A 23,453-nucleotide genomic window follows, 5' to 3' on the forward strand; every position below is an offset into this window, starting at 1 on the left:
AACAACAGCTCTGTTTGAGAGGGATAGATAAACACAAAAGTATCAATTTTCCTCCCTTACCTGAACTTAAGAAGACCAAGACAAAAATGCTCACCACTGTAGATACTCATGTATCAGATAAATGTACTTCAGAATAAATTATTACTTTTGAAGCAGAAAAACATAACTAAGCCTTACCTGTCTCAACAATTTTTCAACAGCTGACATTACCATGAGCCCTCTCCACACAACTGGGGCAGTCTCTTCGATCAAGAAACCCATAGACATGCTGAAACAACAAATCAATAACTTGAGCTTTACAGCACAATACCAAGTACATGTGAAAATAAGCTTGATTTAAATAAAAACATATGCTTACCATGCGATTCCATAGTTCTTAAGGGGCCTCATTAGATTTTCTAAAACAAAAGAAACAAGGGGTTTTTTTTTGGAGGGGAGATGGTTTTAGGGCATTTTGGGTTTTTTTAAAGAAATAAGCTTACACATTTTTTTATCTTTTAAGAGCAATTATCCCTCTCTATTTAAACAGTTGTTTATTTTCCCCCCCATCATCTCTTCATTAAATGTATGGATTTACCTATTCTGCCCAAGAATCTGACTCCACTTTTCTTAGGTTGTTACATTTTACTAATACCATTCATCTTTTGCCAGAATAACAATGTATTTGTCCATAATATACTGTCACTTTGTGCTGCCAATATCAATCTATTTTTATGAAATCCCTATGCTGAAAAGCATAGATTCCCTATCAAGAATCACTAAAAGCTGAGTCATTTATATTGGAACAAAACCAAAGTCATATAACATGATGGGATTTTAATTCTTACTTTTTAATCTACCCTATTCACTAATCTCATTAATCACAGGACAATTCCCATTAACATATCAGAGATTTGGGGAATTTGTCTCATGTTAAATCTGCTACAGAAACCCCAGAGCAGAGATACCAAAAAAAGCCATCCCCTAAACTATATGTTGTCAACAGCTCCAGGTAATTAGTCCCAGATTTCTTCAGGTTGATAGAAACCTGCAGGACATCTAAGATTTCTGTAGAAACAAAAGATGCTTATTTGAATATTGCAGATGTATTGTCCTTGTCACGCTTCTTATTCCTATACCCTCCAGTGTCAAGAATAAAAAGCAGGGAGGGAATATTGTAATTGTTCTGCCGGCAAAGGGGCATGCAAGCAGACAGCAAACAAAACAATAAAAAAGAAGGCATTCAAAACAGAATCTCGCAAAAGCCAAAACTCTTCCTTGTGGTTTCTACCATCTAAATCCACACCTTATCTCAAAATGGCACACACACTCACAAAAAAAGAACAAATGGCATTTTATTTGGTTTAGCTGATATCTTGGAAGAGCATGCACAGGCAGGGACTAGCAGAAAATAGGAAGAATACTTTAAACAATAGAAAATATACTATAATATAGATTTTGACAGAAATCCTTAATGCACCCAAAGTAAAATACATAAAGAGAGTAAAATAAAAACAATGTGAGTAAAATAAAAACATTGTGCATTCAAAGCTGAACTCCAAATTCAAACAAAATAACAACGAAGAGCATACAAATTAAACAGCTGAACTCTACAGTTGAAAGCTTTCAAGCAATCAAGTAAGTGAGCATTCAAGCCATGTAATTTTGTAGAAATATGGTGGAGAATAAATTGGATGTTTTGGTCTACAAATCAAAAAGAACAAAACAGGAAGATAAACAAATCACTTATATGACTATTGCATTCAGGATGAGTTGGGAGCTATTACTGAAAAAGAGATTGGCTTGGACTGATACACTGTACCAGTGCATAGAGCTCTTCTTGACTTGTGCAGCTCTTCAGTGCTGACTCAGGACTTACTTTGGTGGCATTATACTGTCTAACCACATTTCTAGCAATCAGTCTTACTTCTCCCCCTGCAGTAGGACAGTTTAATTATAAAGAGGCTGATGACATTGGAACTTCAGCCTAGAGCCATCTCTAGGCACTGTTTTGGGGTCCTAGTAAACAAGATATACACCACCACAAGTCAAAATACCGTTAGAAGTATTGAGAGAAATTGCTACATATTTACCTACGAGAGTGGTTAAAAGAAGAAAAAATAGGAAAAAAGTTTTTGCAACAGTGTATACCACTACAGACTCAAGGTTTCCTTCATTTTTTTATCACTAAATAGGGACAATTTTAAGACAAAACAAAATGAAAAGGGGAGGCCAAGCTTTGACTGCCGATCATGAGTCTCAGGAACTGGAGAGTAAGATGAATGGAAAAGATGCATTATTCTGGGAAGTTCACCAAAATACGAAGTCACTTCTCAGTTCAGTCCAACTGCTCTACACTATGTGAGTCAGAGACTTCTCAACATCCACTACCTGCAGGGACAATTTCTTCTGCACAGAGACCAGATACACAGGCTGAGCTCACACACCTTCCAACGTCTCCATTTCCTTAACAAAATAGGAGAGTTCCTCTGAGCAGATAAACACTGACCTACAGAGCAGAAAAAGGGGCCTCTGTATTTAAAAATATATGCATGGTTTATTTCTCAACAGCAGAATTTCGTTTTACTAAAACGGCATCTTATTTTCTTTGGTTAACAACAAGGACTATAAAATGCTCTGAGCAGCAAGATTTAATCAAATTTATACAATGCAGAGGAACAATTCACAACTTGATGCATATTCTGGCTATAATGTTCTGCATATTTTCAAAGTAATACAAAATACTGCAGAGTTCCCCACTGTTTGCCTACTGCTAAAAATCATTCTTAAAACTAATCTCAAATCTAAAGTGCTTCAGTGGGCATTGGTAATCACCCTTGTCTCATCAAAAGCAACAGGCCTTCCTTCTCTTTCACTGTGGGTCTCATGAAGATTTTCTAAAACATAACATGTAAAGAAGACTTAGCTTAATGAGATCTCAGTAACATCTCTAATTCCCATTGCTTTTAGAGTACACTTTTCTGTTATCAGAAGCCTACCAGACAGCTCCAAAAATTCAACACACAACAAAATAGATTTTTTAAAATCACAACACACAGCAATACCATACCACCTATGCCAAGAAACAAATAAAATAGCCTAGTTTGCAATTTTCTAGTAGGCTTGATGGCCCTAAGTAAAAGACTGCTGTGTTTTCTCTGAACATACAATATCAGATCAGTAAGATCAATGTAGCACCAATGACATGTCAGTAAATGTCTTTTCTGATAGAATACAAGTAGGGCACTAGAAAAGGCAGATGTGCAAATTTATGACAGCATTATAGGAGATTGCTGATTAAAAGAGTTCTGGAACTGGTCTGAAGATTGAATTGTTACTCACATGGGGAAGAGTAACATTGATGTAATGAAGATGGATGTTCATTACATCGATGAAAATGCATTTTGTAATTGTTTTTTACTAAGCTTTTTCTTCCCAAACAAATCATGCCTTGCAAACAGACCATCCTAACAAGGTAACTGAGTTACTCCACGTTTTCTCTAAAAAAAATGACATAGCTGTTCAACAACGGCCAGGGTCACAAGGTCAGTAGAGCACAGAAGGTGTGTATACAGAATCACATTACACATATATATGTATATGGTTTTGGCTGGAGTACAGTTATATTTCTTCACAGTAGCTTGCATGGTGAGATGTCTTGGATTTGTGATGAACACAGTGTTAAAACTGTTCTGCTTCTCACACCACCCCACCAGCAAGCAGGCTGGGACTACACAAAAAACTGGGAGGGGACACAGCCTGAACATATGACCACGACTGAGCAAAGGGATATCCCACACCATATGGCCTCATGCTCAGCATATAAAGCTGGGGAGACAAAAAAGAAACAGCACTACATTCAACATTACGGTTTCTGTCTTCCCAAATAACAGTTACACATGATGGAGCCCAGGGTTAAGCCACAAGGAGCCATTCCAAGTCTTGGCTTAGTTTTTGGAAGTGGTCTGTTGAAAAATACGTTAGCACAAGCAAAAGTTTACATTCAGTCTTACCCCATCAGGTAAGTAAGAAGGTTATTCCACAAGATTGTGATATTATGCTACACCTCCTTAGAAGGCATTATACTGTTTATGAAAATGAAAGGTAGCTTATAATTATTAAATAAAGTTTCTCTGAGTTTTCAAGTATTTGAACTAAGGAGAAGAGTGAGGGATGGAGGGATGGAGTGAGGGGACATTGGACAGGTAGAGTAAAAAAATAATTGGGCTTTACTTGTGTAAACATAGATGCCTCCTGCCACTCTGGATGCCTTAGGGAGCTGAGATTTGTACATGGCTAGCAGATTTGACAGAGGGCATAGGGAGAGACATATCTTCTGAAGGGGCAGCTAGAAGCCTGACACCATACTCCAGGCATGTTTAAAGTAGTACTGGTTTCCTAAGCAAAGGCAAGTGAATTCCACCCACAGAATGGTAAAGAGGAAAGAAATGCCACAGAGGGGAAAGGAATGAATAGCAATAGGGGCGCAAGGTACCTTGAAATAAAACAGTGACACCAATCTATGAAAGAGGGTAAAGGATGCTGTCATGATCAAAAGGTTAGTCAAAGTCATACATTTTAAATCCTTGCTTTAACTGTAATCATTGTTTTAGCTACTTATGCCAGAAGCCTAGAATATTCTATGGCAAGTGACAGACTAATTGAGACTTCAGGCTTGATTTTACACTGTGTTGTAAGTTTATTTGCAGGATTGCCCCAGAAATACTACAATTTGTATTTTAAGCTTGAAGAGCTCCACACAAGGAAGACTGTGATTGCCCATTACATCCTGCACTAATAGTATTATCTAACCACAAAGACTTCCCAAATACTTAACCAAAGCAAACTACTAATGAGACATAAAGAGCATAATTCCATGCTCACCGTTCAATTTCAAGAAATATATGCATAATGAAATGCAACTTTTCCCAAGAGATTTGATTCTCATATTTAGAGGGTCTACCAGTCCTATTACCTGAGAAGGTATTATACTTTTTTTCCTCCCAACAGACTGCAGAGGAAACAAAGCTCTGTAAAAGCTTTTTCATTAACAGAACAGTTTTGCAGATATGACTTCATCAGTCCTACCTAAAAGCAACAGAACTAATTGCTTGCTGGAAGACTTCAAAAGCAAATCTGGCACAAGTAAAGAGCACAGCAATTTAGAAACATCTTTATTACATTTTAAAGCAGCACTAACTTGTTAGGTTTAAAATAGGTTTAAAACAGGTTTAAAACACAGGACTAGTTTTAAGCATCATGCCATTACCTTCCATCACAAATGTCTTCCTCACAATTGCTAAAATAACCCACATTTTGAAATGCCCTCAGATCCCCAAGGAGCCTAAAATTTTATTTGTAGTGGATCAAAAGCTTTATTAGACTAATTTAGTTTCTTTTAGTTCATTATATCCACAAGGAATGAAATAGACTAATCCAACATTCAGTTTAAGGCATCCGTCCTGACACACAAAAAACCTTTGGGAAAGCTCATGTCATTTGAAGCAAAGACTTTCTACTGTGATAGGGGGACTGCCCTGGTCACTCACATAACAGGGTGCTAGACAGCAGAGCAGAACAAGGAGTAGCAGGAACCCCAGGGGCAGAGATGCACTACACATCAGCTTTAATTTAAGACCCAACTTCAAAAAAAAAAACATTCCAGTTAACTAGGGATTTCATTGCTTTCAAAGCAAAACTACAGAACTCAATGCATGTGTGTCAATTCAGCCTTTTTAGGTTCAATACTGTAATCAAGATCCCCCTGCCAAAAAAAAGAGGGGGGGGGGCAGAAATTTAGGTGAAAAGACATAGGAGAAAAAAAACTGTTCAAATGATTATGTGTAATTGTGCTGATTTTGGCTAAAATAGAGTTATTCTTTTTCATAGAAGGTGGTACAGGGCTGTGTTTTGGATTTCTGACAAAAACAGTGTTAATAACAGAGGGATGTTTTTGTTATTGCTAAGCAGTGGCTACACAGTCCATGTCTTTCCTGCTTGTCACCCCACCAGCAAAGCAAGCTGGGGGTGCACAAGGAACTGGGAGGATACACAATCAGAAAGCTGATCTCAAGTTACAAAAGGGATATCCCACACCATATGGCATCACACTCAGTATATAAATGATACGACCATCAACTAAAGCAAAGGGAAAGAGATGCTAGCTTTTAAACTCTTATTGTCACTTTTGGCCTCTGGGCTCTACAGGGAAACAATTAAACTACATTTTTTCCTGTTTTTGATCTATTCTGCTTCATTTCTCTATTACAAAGAGCCACTACATTGTACTGCAGAGAAGGAGAAGGAAAGAGAATACAGCAAGAAGCCCACGAAAGAAAAAAAAGCACAAAGTGAAACTGCAAGGTAAATATATTGAGAAAACTCAATTAGTTGCACTCCATTGTTCTTTTAGCAGAGAAACGGAAACATTTATTCCTCTGAAAAATAAGCAAAATGGTAAATGCGTTCAGTCTACAAAAGTATGATTTTTTTGTCTATGTATGTGTAATGAAGAAGGTATTTATCATGTTCCTATAACAAAGGCTTTTTGCAATTTAATTCCAGTTTTTATACCAGTTGAACCAAAAAAACATTTGTATCTCTAAGAGTAAACTTTATAATATAGTATCTGCTAGCCACAATTCAAATCAAATAATTTGGAATTACTGCACTGCAGGATTAACAACATAAAGAATAATATAAATCTGCCTTCAAGTACTTCAAATTATTTCAGGTTACAGTGAATTTATACTGGAATGGCATTTAGTAAAATTTGATTGCCATTTATCCAAAAAGACTGCTCTCAGTAAGAGGCTTTAATTACTACACTACATTTCTCATCTTACACTGTTTGTAATTGTATGAATTTATGTATAATGAAGAACAAAATTTTAATAAATTAATTCCCTAGAGGTTTTTTTCCTTTTAAACAGCAGCTAACAACTGTCTATAAATAATTACTTGCAGAATTGTGTATCTGCCATCTCCTTTCCATTCCAAAGTCTTTGATTTTCTCCACAAGTGAACTCAACAATAGCTGGACTAATTCACTTTGAGGTTTATTGTTACAGGTTTGAGGGCAATAGTCAAGGAAAATATTAAAACACTCAAGTAGTCTTCTCATTTTCAACAACTTGATCACATTTGAAAAACCCACCAAAAGACAAACCACAATTAATTACGACACTCAATTATTATTTTGTCACATGTAAGACACATGGAACTACTGTACTTCCGCCATCCAGATAAACTAGGCTAAGACATCACCAAAAATAAAACACAGGCGTTCAGTTCAGGCTACTTTCAAAACAGAATCAATGAAACATATCATTAGACTGTACACAATATAAAAATTACTTGCTCACCAATCAAGAGCTGGTATCAGCAGCAAATATTTCTTTTAAAGAATCAAATGTAGGGTTTTTTTTTTAATTAATCATGATGCAGTTCCACTGATCAAACATGATAAATACAACTTCAAGACTTCAAGCCTTACCTTTAAAGTTAAATCGTTAGCAAACAGCAAAAAATTTCTTCATGGTTACCAAAATAATTATGCTAAATAACATTTTGTCTATTTAACTAGTCCACTCCAAATTTTCTATTTATGACCCTCAAATGAATGTGCCACAATCCCTTAATACTATTCCAGCAGACATCTTTAAACAGTCACAACTATTTCAAAATTTCACATTCTGTTATGAGAGTCTGCTATCACAGTCTTAAGATATGTAAATGTATCCCAGTGAAAAAAAATCAGGTGCCCATTTCTATAGTTCCTGCAATTTTATTCGTTTCAATGGGGCAGCCACAAACACTGTCGCTTTCTCTAAGAAATGACATTTTATTCTAAATTGTGAAAACAGATGTCTACTACTAATCTTCTGAATATACTATTTTATTAAGAAATTAAGGACACTGAAGCTATCATAAAATGGCAACAAAGTTTTGAAATAAGAAGAGCAGAGTCACCTGTCAAAGATTTACCCACCAAAACCTTCACAATCAAACTAAATAAAGAAACTTTATCTATCTGGCAAAATGGCAAGTGCTTTTGGCAATATAATAGTTTCTACTCTCTGCCACCTAGTTTAATGGCAGATATAAAAGGAAAAAAAATGAAATCATGCGATTCACTAAGCCAGAAAACTGCTTTTAAGTAAATTACTTGGGGAAAGAACAGAAATAATATTTTCGTAACTTATGCTATTAGCATTGCCCTGCATATATATTGTAGCTGATGTTAGTATTAATTCCATAGTTCGATAATCCTCCCTTTGCTAATTAAATTCAGTGGTGAATTTATTAACCAACATTTCCCTAACGATTTAGTTAAAGTATTTTGAATGACAGCCTATTAAATGTTAGCAGACTTTTCAATGTACTACAGTTTGCAAAATTAAATTAATGTAGTATCTTCCATTTATACAGATTCCTCACTAAGAACTCCCAATTCATTTTGAATGCTTAAATTAAAGCATAACCATAATAATTTCTATTCAGAAGTAATAACTCCTGTATGGACTTATTTTGTATGGTACCGGGCATCCTTAATCCCCTTTCATGTGAGAAAAGAAACAGAAATCAAAGATTGCAAAAGTGCTCAGAACCTCCCAGGATCACTCTACAGATTCATTTCCAAATCCATGCCTCACACTGAAGAAAGCATTAAGACTTCAAACTTTTTTTTTTGATTGTTATGTTATGAAAAATGTCTTTAATTGACTTATTGTTATGTAGACATAATTCATGCACTTCTGTAACACAGAACTGCCTGGGCTCTCCCAGTTGCTGTGCAGTATTTCTTCAGAGCTCGTTTTACTCTTGAAAATATAGTAAGAAACCAGAAGACAACATGAAACCTCATTATACCAAAATACAAGAACCACACATGTTTTTATATCTATGTATTTATATACATCTCTATATGTACCATACATATATACACACACACCTATGATTGGTCATCTCTTTGCAAGCCTATCCCATCTGTCACTCATTAAAGGAATCCTTGATTAAACTTTAATTAAAGTTTCCTATGTCATTCCTACTTCACAATTAAACCACCTTTGACAATACTTCTCCTGCTGTTAGTCTTCAGTTTCATCAACTCAATAGTTAAAAATACACAGAGTAGTGAACAGAACCCCTGAAATACAAATTCTACCTTATTTTTCATACCAAATTAATGTCTTTCTCAGCAGACTTGTGTCATCTGTCAAGCTTTTAAAATATACAAATTCATTTTTCTGTCTGTTAAAAAAAAGGTATGTTCTTCAAATCCTGATATTTACTTGTGCATTCCACACAACTAGAAAGAATGTATTTCAGTGATCAAAATGTTAGCGCTTACAAGATGACAGCAGCAGTTTCAGTTCAGGGAAATCTTCAACTTTTTTTCTATTACACTGAATTCTGCATTTCTAACAATGCTTGAAACATGCTTGAAACGCAAAGCTTACAGCTTCTATTCAGCTGTTGACCAGAAATATCTAGTCACTGAAACAAAAATGAGCTGCTCAATATCTGAATGAATACAGTGCTAAGTTCTTGCATTTCTAGCAAGTTGATTTGTACATAAGAAATAAACTGGGCATTTTGCTTTTTAATTTGCATCTCAAGACATGGATTTAAATTAGGTATGGGTTGACAGAATACATAGCAAAATGACCAAAGAATTCAAAATTATCTAATCCATTTTTCAGACAGTGAGGAAAAACTGAAGAAACCAAAGTCAACGTCACATAAAAATGAAAAGAGGAGATTTGAACACCACAACATAGTCCCTTTTGTGTTCATATTGCACAATGCACTTCAAATACAAAATTCATAGCAAAAAAATCTAGTATGGGAAAACACAGCCTGTATGACATATATCCTCAATGGAGCTCAAAGTACCAGTGAATGCAAGAATACTTCCATTTGTATCAGGAATTCAAATTCTACTGATGATACATGAAAAGGCTCAGTTATGTGTTTATCGCTCAGCAGCCTTTTGACTTCAAAAGATATAACAAAAATCCAACAAATACAACTAAGTACTCTCCTCGCTTAGGAACTTATCTAAATAAAACCTGCATTTGTAAGCTAGGTACTTAAATATAGGAAGTACTCAATTTGATAGCTGTCTGTATAAGCACATGCAGTGCATCAGTACATGGAAAAACATTACTTTTTCTTTATCCAGAATATAGGGCATAACCATAAGGAGACAGAATTTTAATTATATAAGGAATTCTAAGTTTGCCACATTAAGGTTTCAGAAGCTGATACTGCAAGCTTCATAACAAACCTTTAAATATACTGGCACTGTTTCATTCTGCATGCTTTACACTAGGTGAGAACATATCAACAACCGTAATAGCCATATACACACACAAATTAAGATGAGTTACAAATGAACATTCTACAACAATACTAGAGTAGATATAGAGGGATGGAACACGTCTCCTATGATGAAACACTGAGAGCATCATGGCTGTTCAGCCTAGACAAAGGAAGCCTCCAGGGAGACCTCAATGAAGCCTTTTAGTACTTAGAGGGAACTTTTAAGAAAGATGGGGACAAACATTTTAGAAGGGCCTGTTGCAATAGGACAAGAAGTAATGGTTTTAAATTAGAAGAGGGTAGGTGCAGAATAGATATAAGGTAGACATTTTTTACAAGGAAGCTAGTGAAATGCTGAAACAGGTTGCCAAGAGTGGTGGTAGACATGAAACACTCAAGATCAGGATGCCTGAGCAACCTGATCCAGCTGAAGATGTTCCAGCTCACTGCAGGAGGGTGGGACTAGATGACCTTCAAAGGCTCCTTTCAACCCAAACCTTTCTCTAATAAAAAAAGAGAGATCATGGCATGAAAAGCAGAAGGAATATTTAACTTTCCTTTTACCTATTGCTGCCCACAAACATTGCAGTTGATTACTTCACTGAAGCCCTTTCATGTCCTGCTTGAACTGGTAGATGTCCTTGATCTCTCCCTGACAACATGTATGGCCAGTCTGTACTTTCTTCAGAAGGATCCAAGCATGTTTTAATGTGTCGACCAGCTGCTACAGTGTGCTATTAGTTTTGTATGTGGTTGCGTGCAAAAAAAAGTATAAAAAAACCTTATCACCCCAGGGTCCCTACCACCCTAAAAACCACGCTCCCTTACACTCAAACATCATACAAACAGGGTATCAAGATAAAGCCATTCTTCACTTTCATCCTTGGCTGGCCTGGGTGAAAGTTAAACAGACTTGATGGGATCTTTCTACTTTGGGTCACCTTATTTCTCTGAAGACTGCTCTACCTGAATTTATGTTTCCGCAGAATTCTTCCTAGCAGAAGAAAAATTAGGAGTTCTATCTACTGTCTTCCACCTTCTGGTAGGGAAGTGACCACCACTGTGTTCCTAAACACACAACTTCAAATACAAATGAGTGAAGTGATGTGGCACATTTGGCTTAAGAGAAATCAGACAGAATCATTTGAATGACATTTCATACAAGCAACTATGAAATCACTGTGGTTACAGCCAGGACAAATTGTTTACTGTGAGAATCTTTGGAGCCCCTTTCCAGATACTAATGACCTTTCTGTTCATCCAACAACATCAACAAACCAGGGAGGCTGCCCACACCATTAAAGCAAATTGCCTCTCAAGTAATGATCCTTCTCTTACTGATTTTTCTTTTTAGTGTCTCTTTCCCTAGATTAATGGGCTTTGTTCTTCAACTGAAAGTCATCTACTGTAGGATACTATATAACAATTTTTAAACTACTGATAAATAACCTTCCCTTCCAGAGTCTCTAGTGAAAATCCATGAGTCTGCACACACCAAAGATTAACAAAAAACAGGACTCTGAATATGCTCCTAGCTGTACAAGACAGCTTTGAAAGTAACCTCAATATTAGAAACAAATAAATACATACATACACTCAGTCTTTATCTTCTGTTTGCATCCCTTCTGTGCCACACCAAGGAGGCACCCATGAGTGGACCATGCTCATCCCTGAACAGAAAAGACAGCAAGGAAAAAAAATCCCTTCCACTTACTTGGTGTTAATTCTGGGTTTCCTTTTAAGTTCATCATCTTTGGAATTGAAGGTCCATATATGTCTGCATCAAGTAAACCAACTTCTTTCACCTGTGAAAGTAAAAGTAAAAAAGAGAAGCGAAAAAAAGTAATTTTCAAAATGTCCTCCTTTCTGTATTATTAGCTGAACAAAATTCAATACTGTTTAAAGAAATAAAAATAAGACCTTGATTTGAGATACCAGTTATCACTGTTTCCTTTCTCTCTAAATAGCAATTGAAGAATGAATGAAATACAACAATGTCTACAAGTTGGGTCAGCTGCCTTGATAAGAGCTAGATTCTCCACACAGAATTCTTACTTGTACAGTTTCTTACTTACACTGCAGACCACAGACTTTATATTAACCAGCATTATAACCAACATTCTGTCTATTCCATGTACTTTTATACAAAACTAACACCTTAACGTTTTAAACAAGGTATCAAATTTTATTGTTACAAAAAACCAAAAACGACAACAAAAAAACACAAACAAAAAAACCCAAAAAAGCAAAAAACAGGCGGTTTGTAATATATGCAAATGAATGCAACTTAAATCATACTAGTGATTACAAAGAATGTGAAAAACATAAAAACCGTTTTTGCCTTCCATTTAAGTGGCAGAGTACACTTTGCAGACATCTTGAAGTTACTGAAATGCATGTCTCTGAAGCTAGTTAAGCAGGCATAACATTTTAATCAAATACATTTACACAAAAGTATGCTAAAAATGGGTTTATTCAACTACATATGGTACATTAGGCAATAAACTTTAAATAAAAAATATTTCAGCTACGTAGTCTAGACTTACAAAACTCCTTTCTATATTCTTTTTTTAATAGATACACATACATATTTTGTGGAAAATAAACTCTTTTTCTACAGATGGCAAGACATAGTACCAATTTCTAAGTTCTGCAAATTAAGTAGTAAAGAGCACGCCCTTTAAAGTGCTGAATGTCAAGTTTCTCTAATATAGAAAGCTAACTGTATTCAACATTTTACAAAATTGCAAACAAGTATGTTTAAGAGCTTGTTTGAAAGGTTAAAGCAGCAAGAGGAGCTTTTCCAACAATGCCAAATCAGACTTCTTCTGTCAGTGTTTTAAAGTGTGTACTTCATTTTTCAGGTGATGCTTTCCTAATTTGGTATCTTATATTAAGCCATTTTGTTATCACAGTTTTGATGGGAAAGATAGGTAAGTTAAAAAAAAAAAGCATTATCATATTTGACCTATTATGTACTTTAAAAATTTTTTACTGTAAAAAAGCAAATTTGGATTTGGTTATTCGATATACTTTTTATTAATAAAACAGAGCAAAGCATATATAACTATACGGATTATTTAACCTAGATTTTTTTAACACTTTTTCTTTATGATGCCTTGTGAAAACTATTAGACAAAAGTTCAGGAGTTACTGTAACAAATTCTTCTTCTTGCCTTGTTGAAAGCTGCAATTTCAAAAACATTTCAAAGACCCATATTTATGTTAGACTCTAAAGACATGGAAAACAAACTAGTAAAGCTTCTTTGTTCTTGTACAAAATGCATATTTTAACAGGTCAGAAACATTCATGACTCAGTCCCTTTATCTGTGTCTGCAGCTAATCAAACTTATCAAGACATCATCTACAGGCTGTTCCATCTAATTCCTTCCCAAATGAAAGCAAGTAATTACTAAAAAACCTACATATGTTTTAAACCTGATGGCATACTTCCCCTGAATTTCTTGAGGATTTTCCCCCTCGTGCAAGGACTGTGACTATTGATTGACTGCAATGATCTCACAACTCAAAGAGTTTCACTTTCAGACCAAAGGGACTAAAGATTTAAAATTACCTCAATTAATTAGAATGACTTTATGACCTCCTGGACGTATCATCAGGTATTCACCACTACAGGCCACTGATTCTTGAGGGTCAGCAGCACTGCATCTACTGTGTCGATATTATCCAACCTAAGTGTCCAAAATTTCCTGAACTAAAGAATAAATAGATCCACACTGGAGAAGAACATCCTAGAGGACTTTACAAATTCAGCTATTATTTTAAACTACCAAACTAATACAATGAACCTGACCATTTCTCCAAAAAACTTACACACTTCTTCAAAAGTAAGAAAAGTGCCTGTTTCTGGCACTTTTCTGCACTGCTTTTCATGGATATGGTTCAATAAAATTGTTGTCTTTAAACAGAAAAATAATTAACAGATTCTCAAGTTTCTACGATTCATGTTAACAAAAGCACAACTGTTCCTGTAAGCCTAGTGCTTTCTACAGGATTATAGGAAAAAAGTCTTTCAGAAATCTTTACATCACTGACAGAACCTCACTTAATATAGCCTAAGGCAGGGTTTTTTTCTTTACCAAGCAATTCAACACGTTAGGCAAGTAGAGTTCACACTGCCTAGAAGTAGCAGCTTACACAGAGAGCATCAGCCCAATAAGCTATGGTTTTCTTTCTCCCAAATATCCCTCCTTTTGCAGCATGTAAACATCCCTAGAATGCCAATAACCCTTTACTCAAGGTTTAATTATCTCAGAAAAGTATTATGGCAGCTACCAAGGGATTTTTTAAGACATGCACAGTACAGTCCAGATCATTTCTTCCAGCATTTACAATGCTCTAAATCCCCAAGAGAAGAAATAATATGCACACACCTGGATGCTACCACATGAAACTGTTAATCAGAATTACCAGATACTTCTCATGCTGAGTGAAATATAATCCAGATGCATGAGTTACAGTAATTAAAAAATTAAATTTGATTTTAATAAATCGTTTTTTCTCCCCATACAACCTAACCTCATACAAAACAGCACATCTTTCAAAGCATTGTACTAAATCAAATCCTAAGAAAACATACATAATATCACACAAGCTAAAGCAAAACATCTGGGCAGAAGGAATAGATTATGGAGAATCAAAAGCACAACCAAAAAGGCAATTTAGGAATAAAAGGAGGAGGGAAAAAAGATTGCTCTTATGTCCTCTGACATTATTTTGATATACATATACTTCTCATACCAATGGTGCATCTTTTTTTTTTCTTAAGTAATACTCATTTCACAGACAGAAATGCAGTACTTAAAGCACACCCAAGCACACAGAAGTCCCCCTGCTACCAAGCGTTTTTCAGAGTGCAGCACATGTCACTGCTACAGCCTCCCTTGGCACTCTGGCAGGACAAGGCCTCAGAAAATACAACTCCACCATCTCCTTATGGCTGTTTTTTTTCCTTATAAGCATATTTCTCTCCTGTGCTATTAAACAAACAGCATTCCATCTCTCCAGGTGGCATAGCAATAGCCAAGTTCAAAACAGCTGTTCTCAAGTTAACATTTGTCCTTTTCTTTTCACCTGCCCAGCTGTGAAAGAAAGTTTGAATCAATCTTCAAGTTGACTACACTTGGAAAGTATTTTCTAGAGACCTTATTTTTGCTTGCCTGACTGCAAGTTCTGCAGCTGAAGCTCTAAAGATGCAAGTGACAATGTAACCATTCCCATATGATTTAATCGCAGTCACTGGAAGCTACTTTGAAAAATATACAAACTCATGCAGTATCACTGGCCTCTACATGCAGTGTAGGATCCTTATCAAAATTCCATCAGGCAGAGACCATGAAATTAGAAATAAATATACTGTCAGCACATGAAAATACAAAAGTATTCCTATGTCAGCAAAAGCTCTCCTTAAAACTTCGCAAACGTTCACATTTACCTTCTTAACAAGGCTTTTAAGGTTCCCTCACCGTAGGTAAACAGTCTCTAGCACAGGCTAACTACTGCTAGGATTTGCTGTTTCTGCAGTACTGGTACTGTCATGGTCTCATCTGATCACTGATGACCTCAAGAACATAAAAAAAATTTACAGAATAAAGAACTATAACTCCATCTTCTACTTTTACATCATTGACTAAGTAATTCTTTCTACTTCACTGTCATTAATCTTCTCAGCAAAGTTTTCATTTGCCCATTATACCGCTCTAAAGATTTCTGACAAACATTCTTTGTGATGTACTATAATAAGTTACATAATCACTGCAGCTCTTAACCCATTAAAAATACAGTGAAGACTTCATTCTGATTTAGAAACTTCTCTCAACCACATGAAGAATCAAAAACTAGTTTTCACAGTCACCAGGAACAGATTCTCTATTTACAAGACAACCAAATGCTACATCAATAGACAAAGAAGATATTCTTACAGATATCCCCGAGAGATGAGAATTCTACAGCTTCATTTATGCAGCATACAAATTACAGGCACAGATAACCTCACTAAAAAGATCCTTTCCTTTACCTTCTCTGGCAAGATTGTCTACATAATTAAATTTCAGCTTAGTCCTTGAACCTGGCCACTGCCTTGTGAATAATAGAGATTTGGAAGACAGCAGTATTCTAAATTAATGATTTTCAAGCTCTGAACTTAATTGTAATTCTTTTGGGGAAAAAAGCTAAAATGAAGTTGTTGATGGCCAAAGTCCTGGCAGACAGAGGTCATGTAAAAAAGCCAATAAATTTCGCCTCTTCCTCTTTTCCTTATCGAGATTAGAAAGTATTCAATTGCTATTATGTTTGTTCTCTTAGGCAGGCAAATGTTACTGTACATAATCCTTGTTCAGGTGGCATAAATTAATGCTAATGACAAATTACCCATATCTTTCCCCCTCTTAGCTCTTTCAGCAGATCCTTAAGAACTGTTTCATCCCTCCCTATACTTTCTCTATGTAGGTTCCCTTTTCTGCTTTTCAGGGAATATTGACTACGAAATCAATTAGATTTTCCAGTAACAAATTTTCAACCAAATGCAACCCGTTTCATTCACATATCACAAAGGATCCCCATGGAGAATCCAGTTATACTACTTTTTTCCAAGTTGCCAAATGTTTTATTTGGGAACAGACCTGATTAAAGACTCCATATCAACAGAGAGAAAAAAAAATGGAAAAAAAAAAAAAGAACAATAAAAAGAAGAGTTCACAAAAAGCTTCTATAAATAGCTGTTAATCAACACAGCCCATGTTACTGCTAAACATCCAAAGACTCTTTGGATGACAGCATTAATTTCATTTTTGGTCATATTTTCTGAGACTTTTTCCCATACTTGATAAGGTCTATGTATCCCCCCCTGGATGCTAGTAGATAGTATTTTACTTTGAAGTCAACTCTGCCAACCACCAGAGTTCCCTGGTGTTTAGCCTGGGAGGGATAAAGGCACATGTTAATGAGCTGTTATTGTTCTATACAGTGAAGAATTTCCTACACTGGAAGTGCTCCCAATATTCAGTAGCTGCAGTCCATTCCAAAGACAGAAATTCCAGCTTTGCTAAGTGAAGGTGCCAGTTACTTTAAAGCTGGTTCTCTTAATCCACCACCAGGACTCTCAATTTACCCTTTTAATGTCATTAAAGACTTAAAGCTAATCCCAAAGTGCAAGCAGCAACACATAGGACAAAAGGGAACTTTAAAATCAGGATAGGCTATGGATTCCTCATTTGACATACTGACACAATGAATAGCCATCTTTTAATCCTTAATTCTCTAACTCTTTCAGCTGCACACTATTTAAGTGCCTAGCTGTAAATTGGATTAAAGCCAAAAACGTACCACTGCAGTTTCTTCCCTCTATCCTAGAAATGCAAACTTGTTTAAGCACTCAGTCTGCTACTGGTTTAAAAGCCCTTTTCCTTTTTATGAAGTGTTTTCAATTTTCTGTCAGCCACAGGACTTCTCCAGCACTTCTTTTCCATAACAGGCTGCACTAGCTCCTACTCAATGTTCTTAACAATTGTGTACCGGTAATTCAACCTTGTTTGGCCTTTCTGCACATTCTCCATCTGGCTGAAAAAAATTCATTACAGAGTAATTTGGAAAATAAATTACCAAAACAGAATCCCCAGCATTTCCACATCTCTACAAGATGCCTCTCCACTTTCACAGCATGTCAAATTATTACAAAAAAGGCTCCACCTTTCACATCAGTCTCTCTGGTATTGGCACTTGGCTTTCAGTGACTTGAAGATTAATGATACAGGTATTTAACTTCAAAACAGACCAAAAAAAAAAAGGAAATTTTCTTCAAATTAAGCATATAGTTATCTGATTTAAATAATATATTTTAGGAGGTCTATGTTAAACTATATTTTTATTCATTTTTTATTTGAAAAGCAGCACAATTTTTTAAAGCTCTATTATGCCATTTTTTTCAATTGATCTAGAAGCTAAGCTATCATTTCAAATAAAGCAAATCAATTCTAACTGGCATCTTCAGCTTTATTGAAACTTTTCAGCATTAAGAAACAAGCATGAAGACCTTAGCTACAGTGATTAAAGTCTTCTGATTCTCCATGTAATAGAGTTAAAGATGCCTAGAAATCAAACCCAAACAACTAGAAAAGCTGCATAGGAAGAGGACAAAACAAGTTAAAAATTGCCTTTATGCTATGATTACTCAGTTAAGGACCCCATTATTGTCTCAATTCTTCTAGATTTGTTTTCCCACATGGAATTTTTTCCTTACCAGGAAGAAATATATAAGCATTGTAAAGTCATCTATGAATGTAGCAGTCAGATACTTACTGTCCTGTGGACAAATAGTTTAATTACACAAGCCAAATATTAAAAAAAAAAAAGAAAAAAAAAAAAAAAGATGGTATGTAAAAAAAGCAACCTGGATGGCTTTTGAGTAGTTTCAAAATGTGTGGGTTTTGATTAAATACACGGTTTGAAGAAATTAAAATTAATTTTATTACCACAGTAGTGAGTTGACACGAAGAGTTGGCTCCTACCTTTACCATCACTATGCTGTAACTTACTATACAGGCATGAGAAATAAACCTCTTCCCCGCCTGTGCTGATGTGGGTCAGATACCCAGGCGATATTTCTGGCTCAAGAGAAGAACAGGCGCGGTGGCGGGGACAAGCCGGCAGCCGCGGGGGACACGGCGCGAGCCCAGCGCGGCTCCCCGCGGAGCACCGCGCCCGCGGCCCGCGCGCCCCCTGCCGGCCCGCAGCCGCCATCCCCGCCCTGCCAGCAACCGGGGCTTGGCTGGGGCAAACAGGGAAACCCGCTCCCCCGCAAAAAGTCACCCTTCGGCCATTTCCCATTTTGGTCCTGGTCTGCACCACCACCCAGTAACCCCCTGGCGCTACGCTAGAACACCGAAACCCGCTGCCCTTCACCACGTGCGCCCAGTACTGCAGGCAGAAGCCACTGACTTATGCCTACATGCTGACTTGATCCATATGGTTTTGCTTCCTCCTCTGTCCTTCACAACACAAAAAACAGTTCATCCTATAGTGAAAATGTAAATCTTCCCGAACGAAAAGGCGAGCCAAAGGAAATCTGACTGGGGAGCTTGCCTCATAGTGACAGCACAAGCATGCAGCCTCCCAACTGGATTTGTGCCATCCTTAGTCATGCACAGCTGGTGTTTGCTCACTAAAATACTCTGTTCATAAACAAGCAATCCCTACCCTATTATTGCTGCCATCTATTAATTCAACTTGTTTCTACTACAATAAATTGTCTCTGGCCAGGCAGCTTTCATAAATAGTCATTCTAGTCTGAATATGAATTGTCCTGGCACAAAACCCAAAAATTCTTCCGAAGTGCTCCTAGGGGAGCACAACTGACTGCTGGTACATCAAAAGAATGAAAAGAATCAGCTGTCAAACCAAGCAATTAACAACAGAACACAAGGGTAAAAGTTTAAGTTATTTCTTAACACAAAAAGAACACTGTATAGATTTATAGGCCTTGGTACAGGCCCAAGAGCTTATATATTTCTTAAATAATCCATCTGCAACAGGTAACCCAGGGTACCAAAAAACTGTTATTTCTAGAAAAGCATAAGAGGCTGCCCTGCTTGTCTTCCCTGGCTCTGAATCAAAAAACAAAACCAACCAACCAAAAAAAACAAAACAAAAAAATCAAAAAAAAAACACCCAAAACTACTCTGTCTTGGACATGGTATCTAGGCATCTAAATGAACTTCTGTCTTTAATTATTTACTCTGTAACCATGAGGTAAAAAATATGCAAAGCTGACTGAGCACCAGCATGCAAGACTTTGAACTCTCAAATTCTAATCCCGGCTCTGCCAACAACACTGTGCGACCATGACAATGTCCAAAGCTCTGCTGATGCCTTTGTATTTCAGGCCACCACTACAATAACTGAAAAAGCTTCCATGTTAAAAAAAAATTAAAATACATATATCAGTAGAAACAGTGGGGTTTTCATTTAGTTTTTTAACTACAGAAAGTAAATTTTTAAAAGACAGAAGGATTTTTTTTTAATCAAGAGGATAAAAAATCCTGTACGCTTTGACCAGTAATCTTCTACCTTATGATACACCAAACAACAATAAGATGTCACAGCTGTTACTGAAAGCAGCAGGAATATTCTCTAATCCAATCTCCTCTTAGAGGAGAGCATCTTTCACAGATCTCACTCACCAGAAAACAGTTGTTTTCAACAGTCTGTACTGTGCTTTATTTTAGAAAAAGAACACCAGTTACAAGCATAGAACTTGTAACACAGACTAATGAAGGAAGCACAGACCTTTATCGTCATGGTGACCTATTTTCCTCCACAAGTCCTTTCTTTCCTCCTTTAAGGAGTACATAAAGTTCAAGATCAGTTTCTATCAATTTGTGTTTTGTTTATAAGAGACATAAGGACAGTTAATGAAGTTGCAGGGACCTCCTGAAGCTCTGGTTTACTAACAATGATTACTGCTTCTTCTAAAAGAGACTAACTTACAATAGCAATGAAGAAACAAAAACCATGGCAAGGTGAGGCACAATCAATACTTACTAAATGAAAAATAAAGCATCCATTGCTGCATAGCTGAGGACAAAGAAATTCACTATAAAATACAGGCAGGAGGCACCAATGGATTCTGAAAAGCAACCTCCTTATTTCATTCACCATTACAAAACTGAAAATTGCAGTGATTTCTAGAATTCATAGCACTGGACAGTTCCACCCTGGAAAAAGGTCACAGAGATTATTATTTTAAAACCTTATCTCACAAAATTAATGAACTGAAATCAATGTGAGTACACAAATGAACAAACCAGCAACCTCAAGCCCAAAAGTTAAACATAAACATGATGCATGCCGTAATTATCTTAAGGACAATAAACGACAGAAGAAAAAATATATTAATGCATGAACCAACAAGACAATGGTTTATTTAATCCACCTTAATTTCATACTTTCTAACATGTAACTACATCAAAGGACCATTTCACCACAGTAACAGCTTGCTAACCTGTGACCACCAGTTCACACAGTTCACAGCTATTTCATCAATTTCAGCTGCTCTTCATTGATTAACATCCACCAGATGCTGGCCTCCAACTTCACACACCACCACTTAACATCAAAGGTCTTAATAAAAGGCATAATCACAAAACTTGTGTATGTCAGGTTTACTAAGAGATACTTTATCTAAATATATTTTTTAAATGCATAAAACTGCATGTTTGAGAAGTATCAGACACCATCTTAAAAACACATAAGCTGGTACAGAAAGTGATGTGCAGCTGGTTGACATAGTTTCCATGGAGCTACTCAAAGCACAATACTGAGCACATTGCAGACTGATTTTTTTTTTTTTTTTTTGCAAAAGTGTTAGAGCAAATGCCATGTTTTAAAGTTGATTAGAAGGAACCATTTAACCAGTTCTGCTTTTCAAGATGACAGATTTTTCTCTGAGATCCAATTATTCCAACAGCATATTTAAAACACAGAATTAAAGACAGTGAAATAACAAGATCAGATGCCATCACAAAGAGTACATATTTCATATAACAGCTTTAAACACTCTTCTTATTAAGTGTGACTGAGTTTATGGAAATATTTTTAAATCTTTTACAAAATTCCTCCAGGAAGCTTGCAGATTGCATGTAGTCCTCACTCCTATGTGTTGTTTTTTGTTTTACTTGTCTTTTACAAGAAGAAGATACTACATTTGCCTGACTGAGGTATTTGAGGATATTTTGTATTTAATGTTTTATGAGTACAAAGCCTGCCTCACACACCCTCCCACTGCAAAGGAAGTTTGCTTCTGAGTTTTTCTGTGTGGCAATAATGTGCACAATGGAAGCACTCCCGGTCTACAGCAGCATGTGGACATAACAAACACCTGTAGTTTTTACTCTTGAATGGTTCCTACCATCTATTTATAGTCCAAGCAACAATTCTAGTAATACCAAGCTGGAAAATCACTCAAAAAATTGTATTTCCAAGCTTTAGGCAAGATATATAGTTTTTGGGGTTTTTTGCCTTAGCTGTTTAAAAATTATTTTTACATATAGTTTCTCCAGAAACAGTCAATCTGTGGAGCTATTAAAAAAGTGATTTGGACACTATTCAGCACTAACTCCTATTTTTTTTTCAAGTCAGTGTTCTGAAATGATAGAATTATTTATTAAGTGTCTCCAACCTGTAGAAGCATTCTCTACAACATCTACACATCCTTCCAGAATTGCAGTTCAACTCAGTGACACACCAGGGAAAGGACAGAGCCAAACCCAGAAGCAGGATGAGATCTACTAAGTTATTCATGGTACTGATAAAATAGAAACAAACTGACAGAAACTCAAAAGCCCACTAAAAACAAGTAAGAAATTAACTAAATAAAAACATTAATTACATTAAATGTATGTGACTGCCCTCAACAGTAACCATTTTATTTATGGCACACATTTCACAGTAAAGTTTATAATTAAATGTTCACCTACCGAATCATTTGCTGCTAGGGCGAGGGCTATATTTACTGTAAGAAAGAAGAGGAGGAAAAACAAAAAGATTAAGTGCAGGAAAACTTAATTCCTAAATATTGAGAATGTTATCACTGCTAACACGAGAAAATATCAATACATCACATTTATTTAATAATTACATAATCTCTCAGTTCTCAGCTTCTTGCATCTCTACAACATTGGCAGTTTAAGTGACAGCAGCACCTACACTTCAGTCCATATTTGTTAACCAGCAAACAAACTCAAGCTAATCTGCAAAAACTTGCAGTTTCTAGAGGACACTGCAAAATAATAATACAGTCCCAGTACTTTGCCAAAGAATAACATTACAAAAAACTTTTTGAAGTACCCACTTTTGAAAGTGGACACCATACTATAAAACTAAATTACTACCAGCCCTAACCTTCACCACACACTCTAGTGAACTTTCATAAAACTAGAAAGTAGGTAAGCCCTGACATAAACTATTAAAACAAGTGACGAAAAAGATGATCATATCCCTTTTTCTGATTTCTTCTGATATACTGAATAGAGCTGTTTTCTGGAAGAAGGTGTAATGCATGCTTTCCACTTGATTTTTATGTCAGAAAACAAAGTCACATCTACCTGAAAGCATCTGTAACTAAAAAGAAAAA

The 23,453-nt window shown here is 36.1% G+C and overlaps 1 protein-coding gene across 1 annotated transcript in view; it reads right to left on the reverse strand.

Moving 5' to 3' along the window:
• Positions 1-23,453, reverse strand: part of NUBPL (NUBP iron-sulfur cluster assembly factor, mitochondrial) — an 80,490-nt gene that overhangs the window by 50,806 nt on the left and 6,231 nt on the right. Inside the window, exons 3-6 of the mRNA XM_053981546.1 lie at positions 22,798-22,832; positions 12,020-12,110; positions 359-398; positions 178-268 (exon numbers count right to left, since the gene is read on the reverse strand). Of these exons, the coding sequence (XP_053837521.1) occupies positions 178-268; positions 359-398; positions 12,020-12,110; positions 22,798-22,832 (257 nt within the window). The remainder of the gene's footprint in view (positions 1-177; positions 269-358; positions 399-12,019; positions 12,111-22,797; positions 22,833-23,453) is intronic.

Source organism: Vidua macroura, chromosome 6 (genome assembly GCF_024509145.1).
Source record: "Vidua macroura isolate BioBank_ID:100142 chromosome 6, ASM2450914v1, whole genome shotgun sequence".
In the NCBI taxonomy this organism is placed as follows: Eukaryota; Metazoa; Chordata; class Aves; order Passeriformes; family Viduidae; genus Vidua; species Vidua macroura.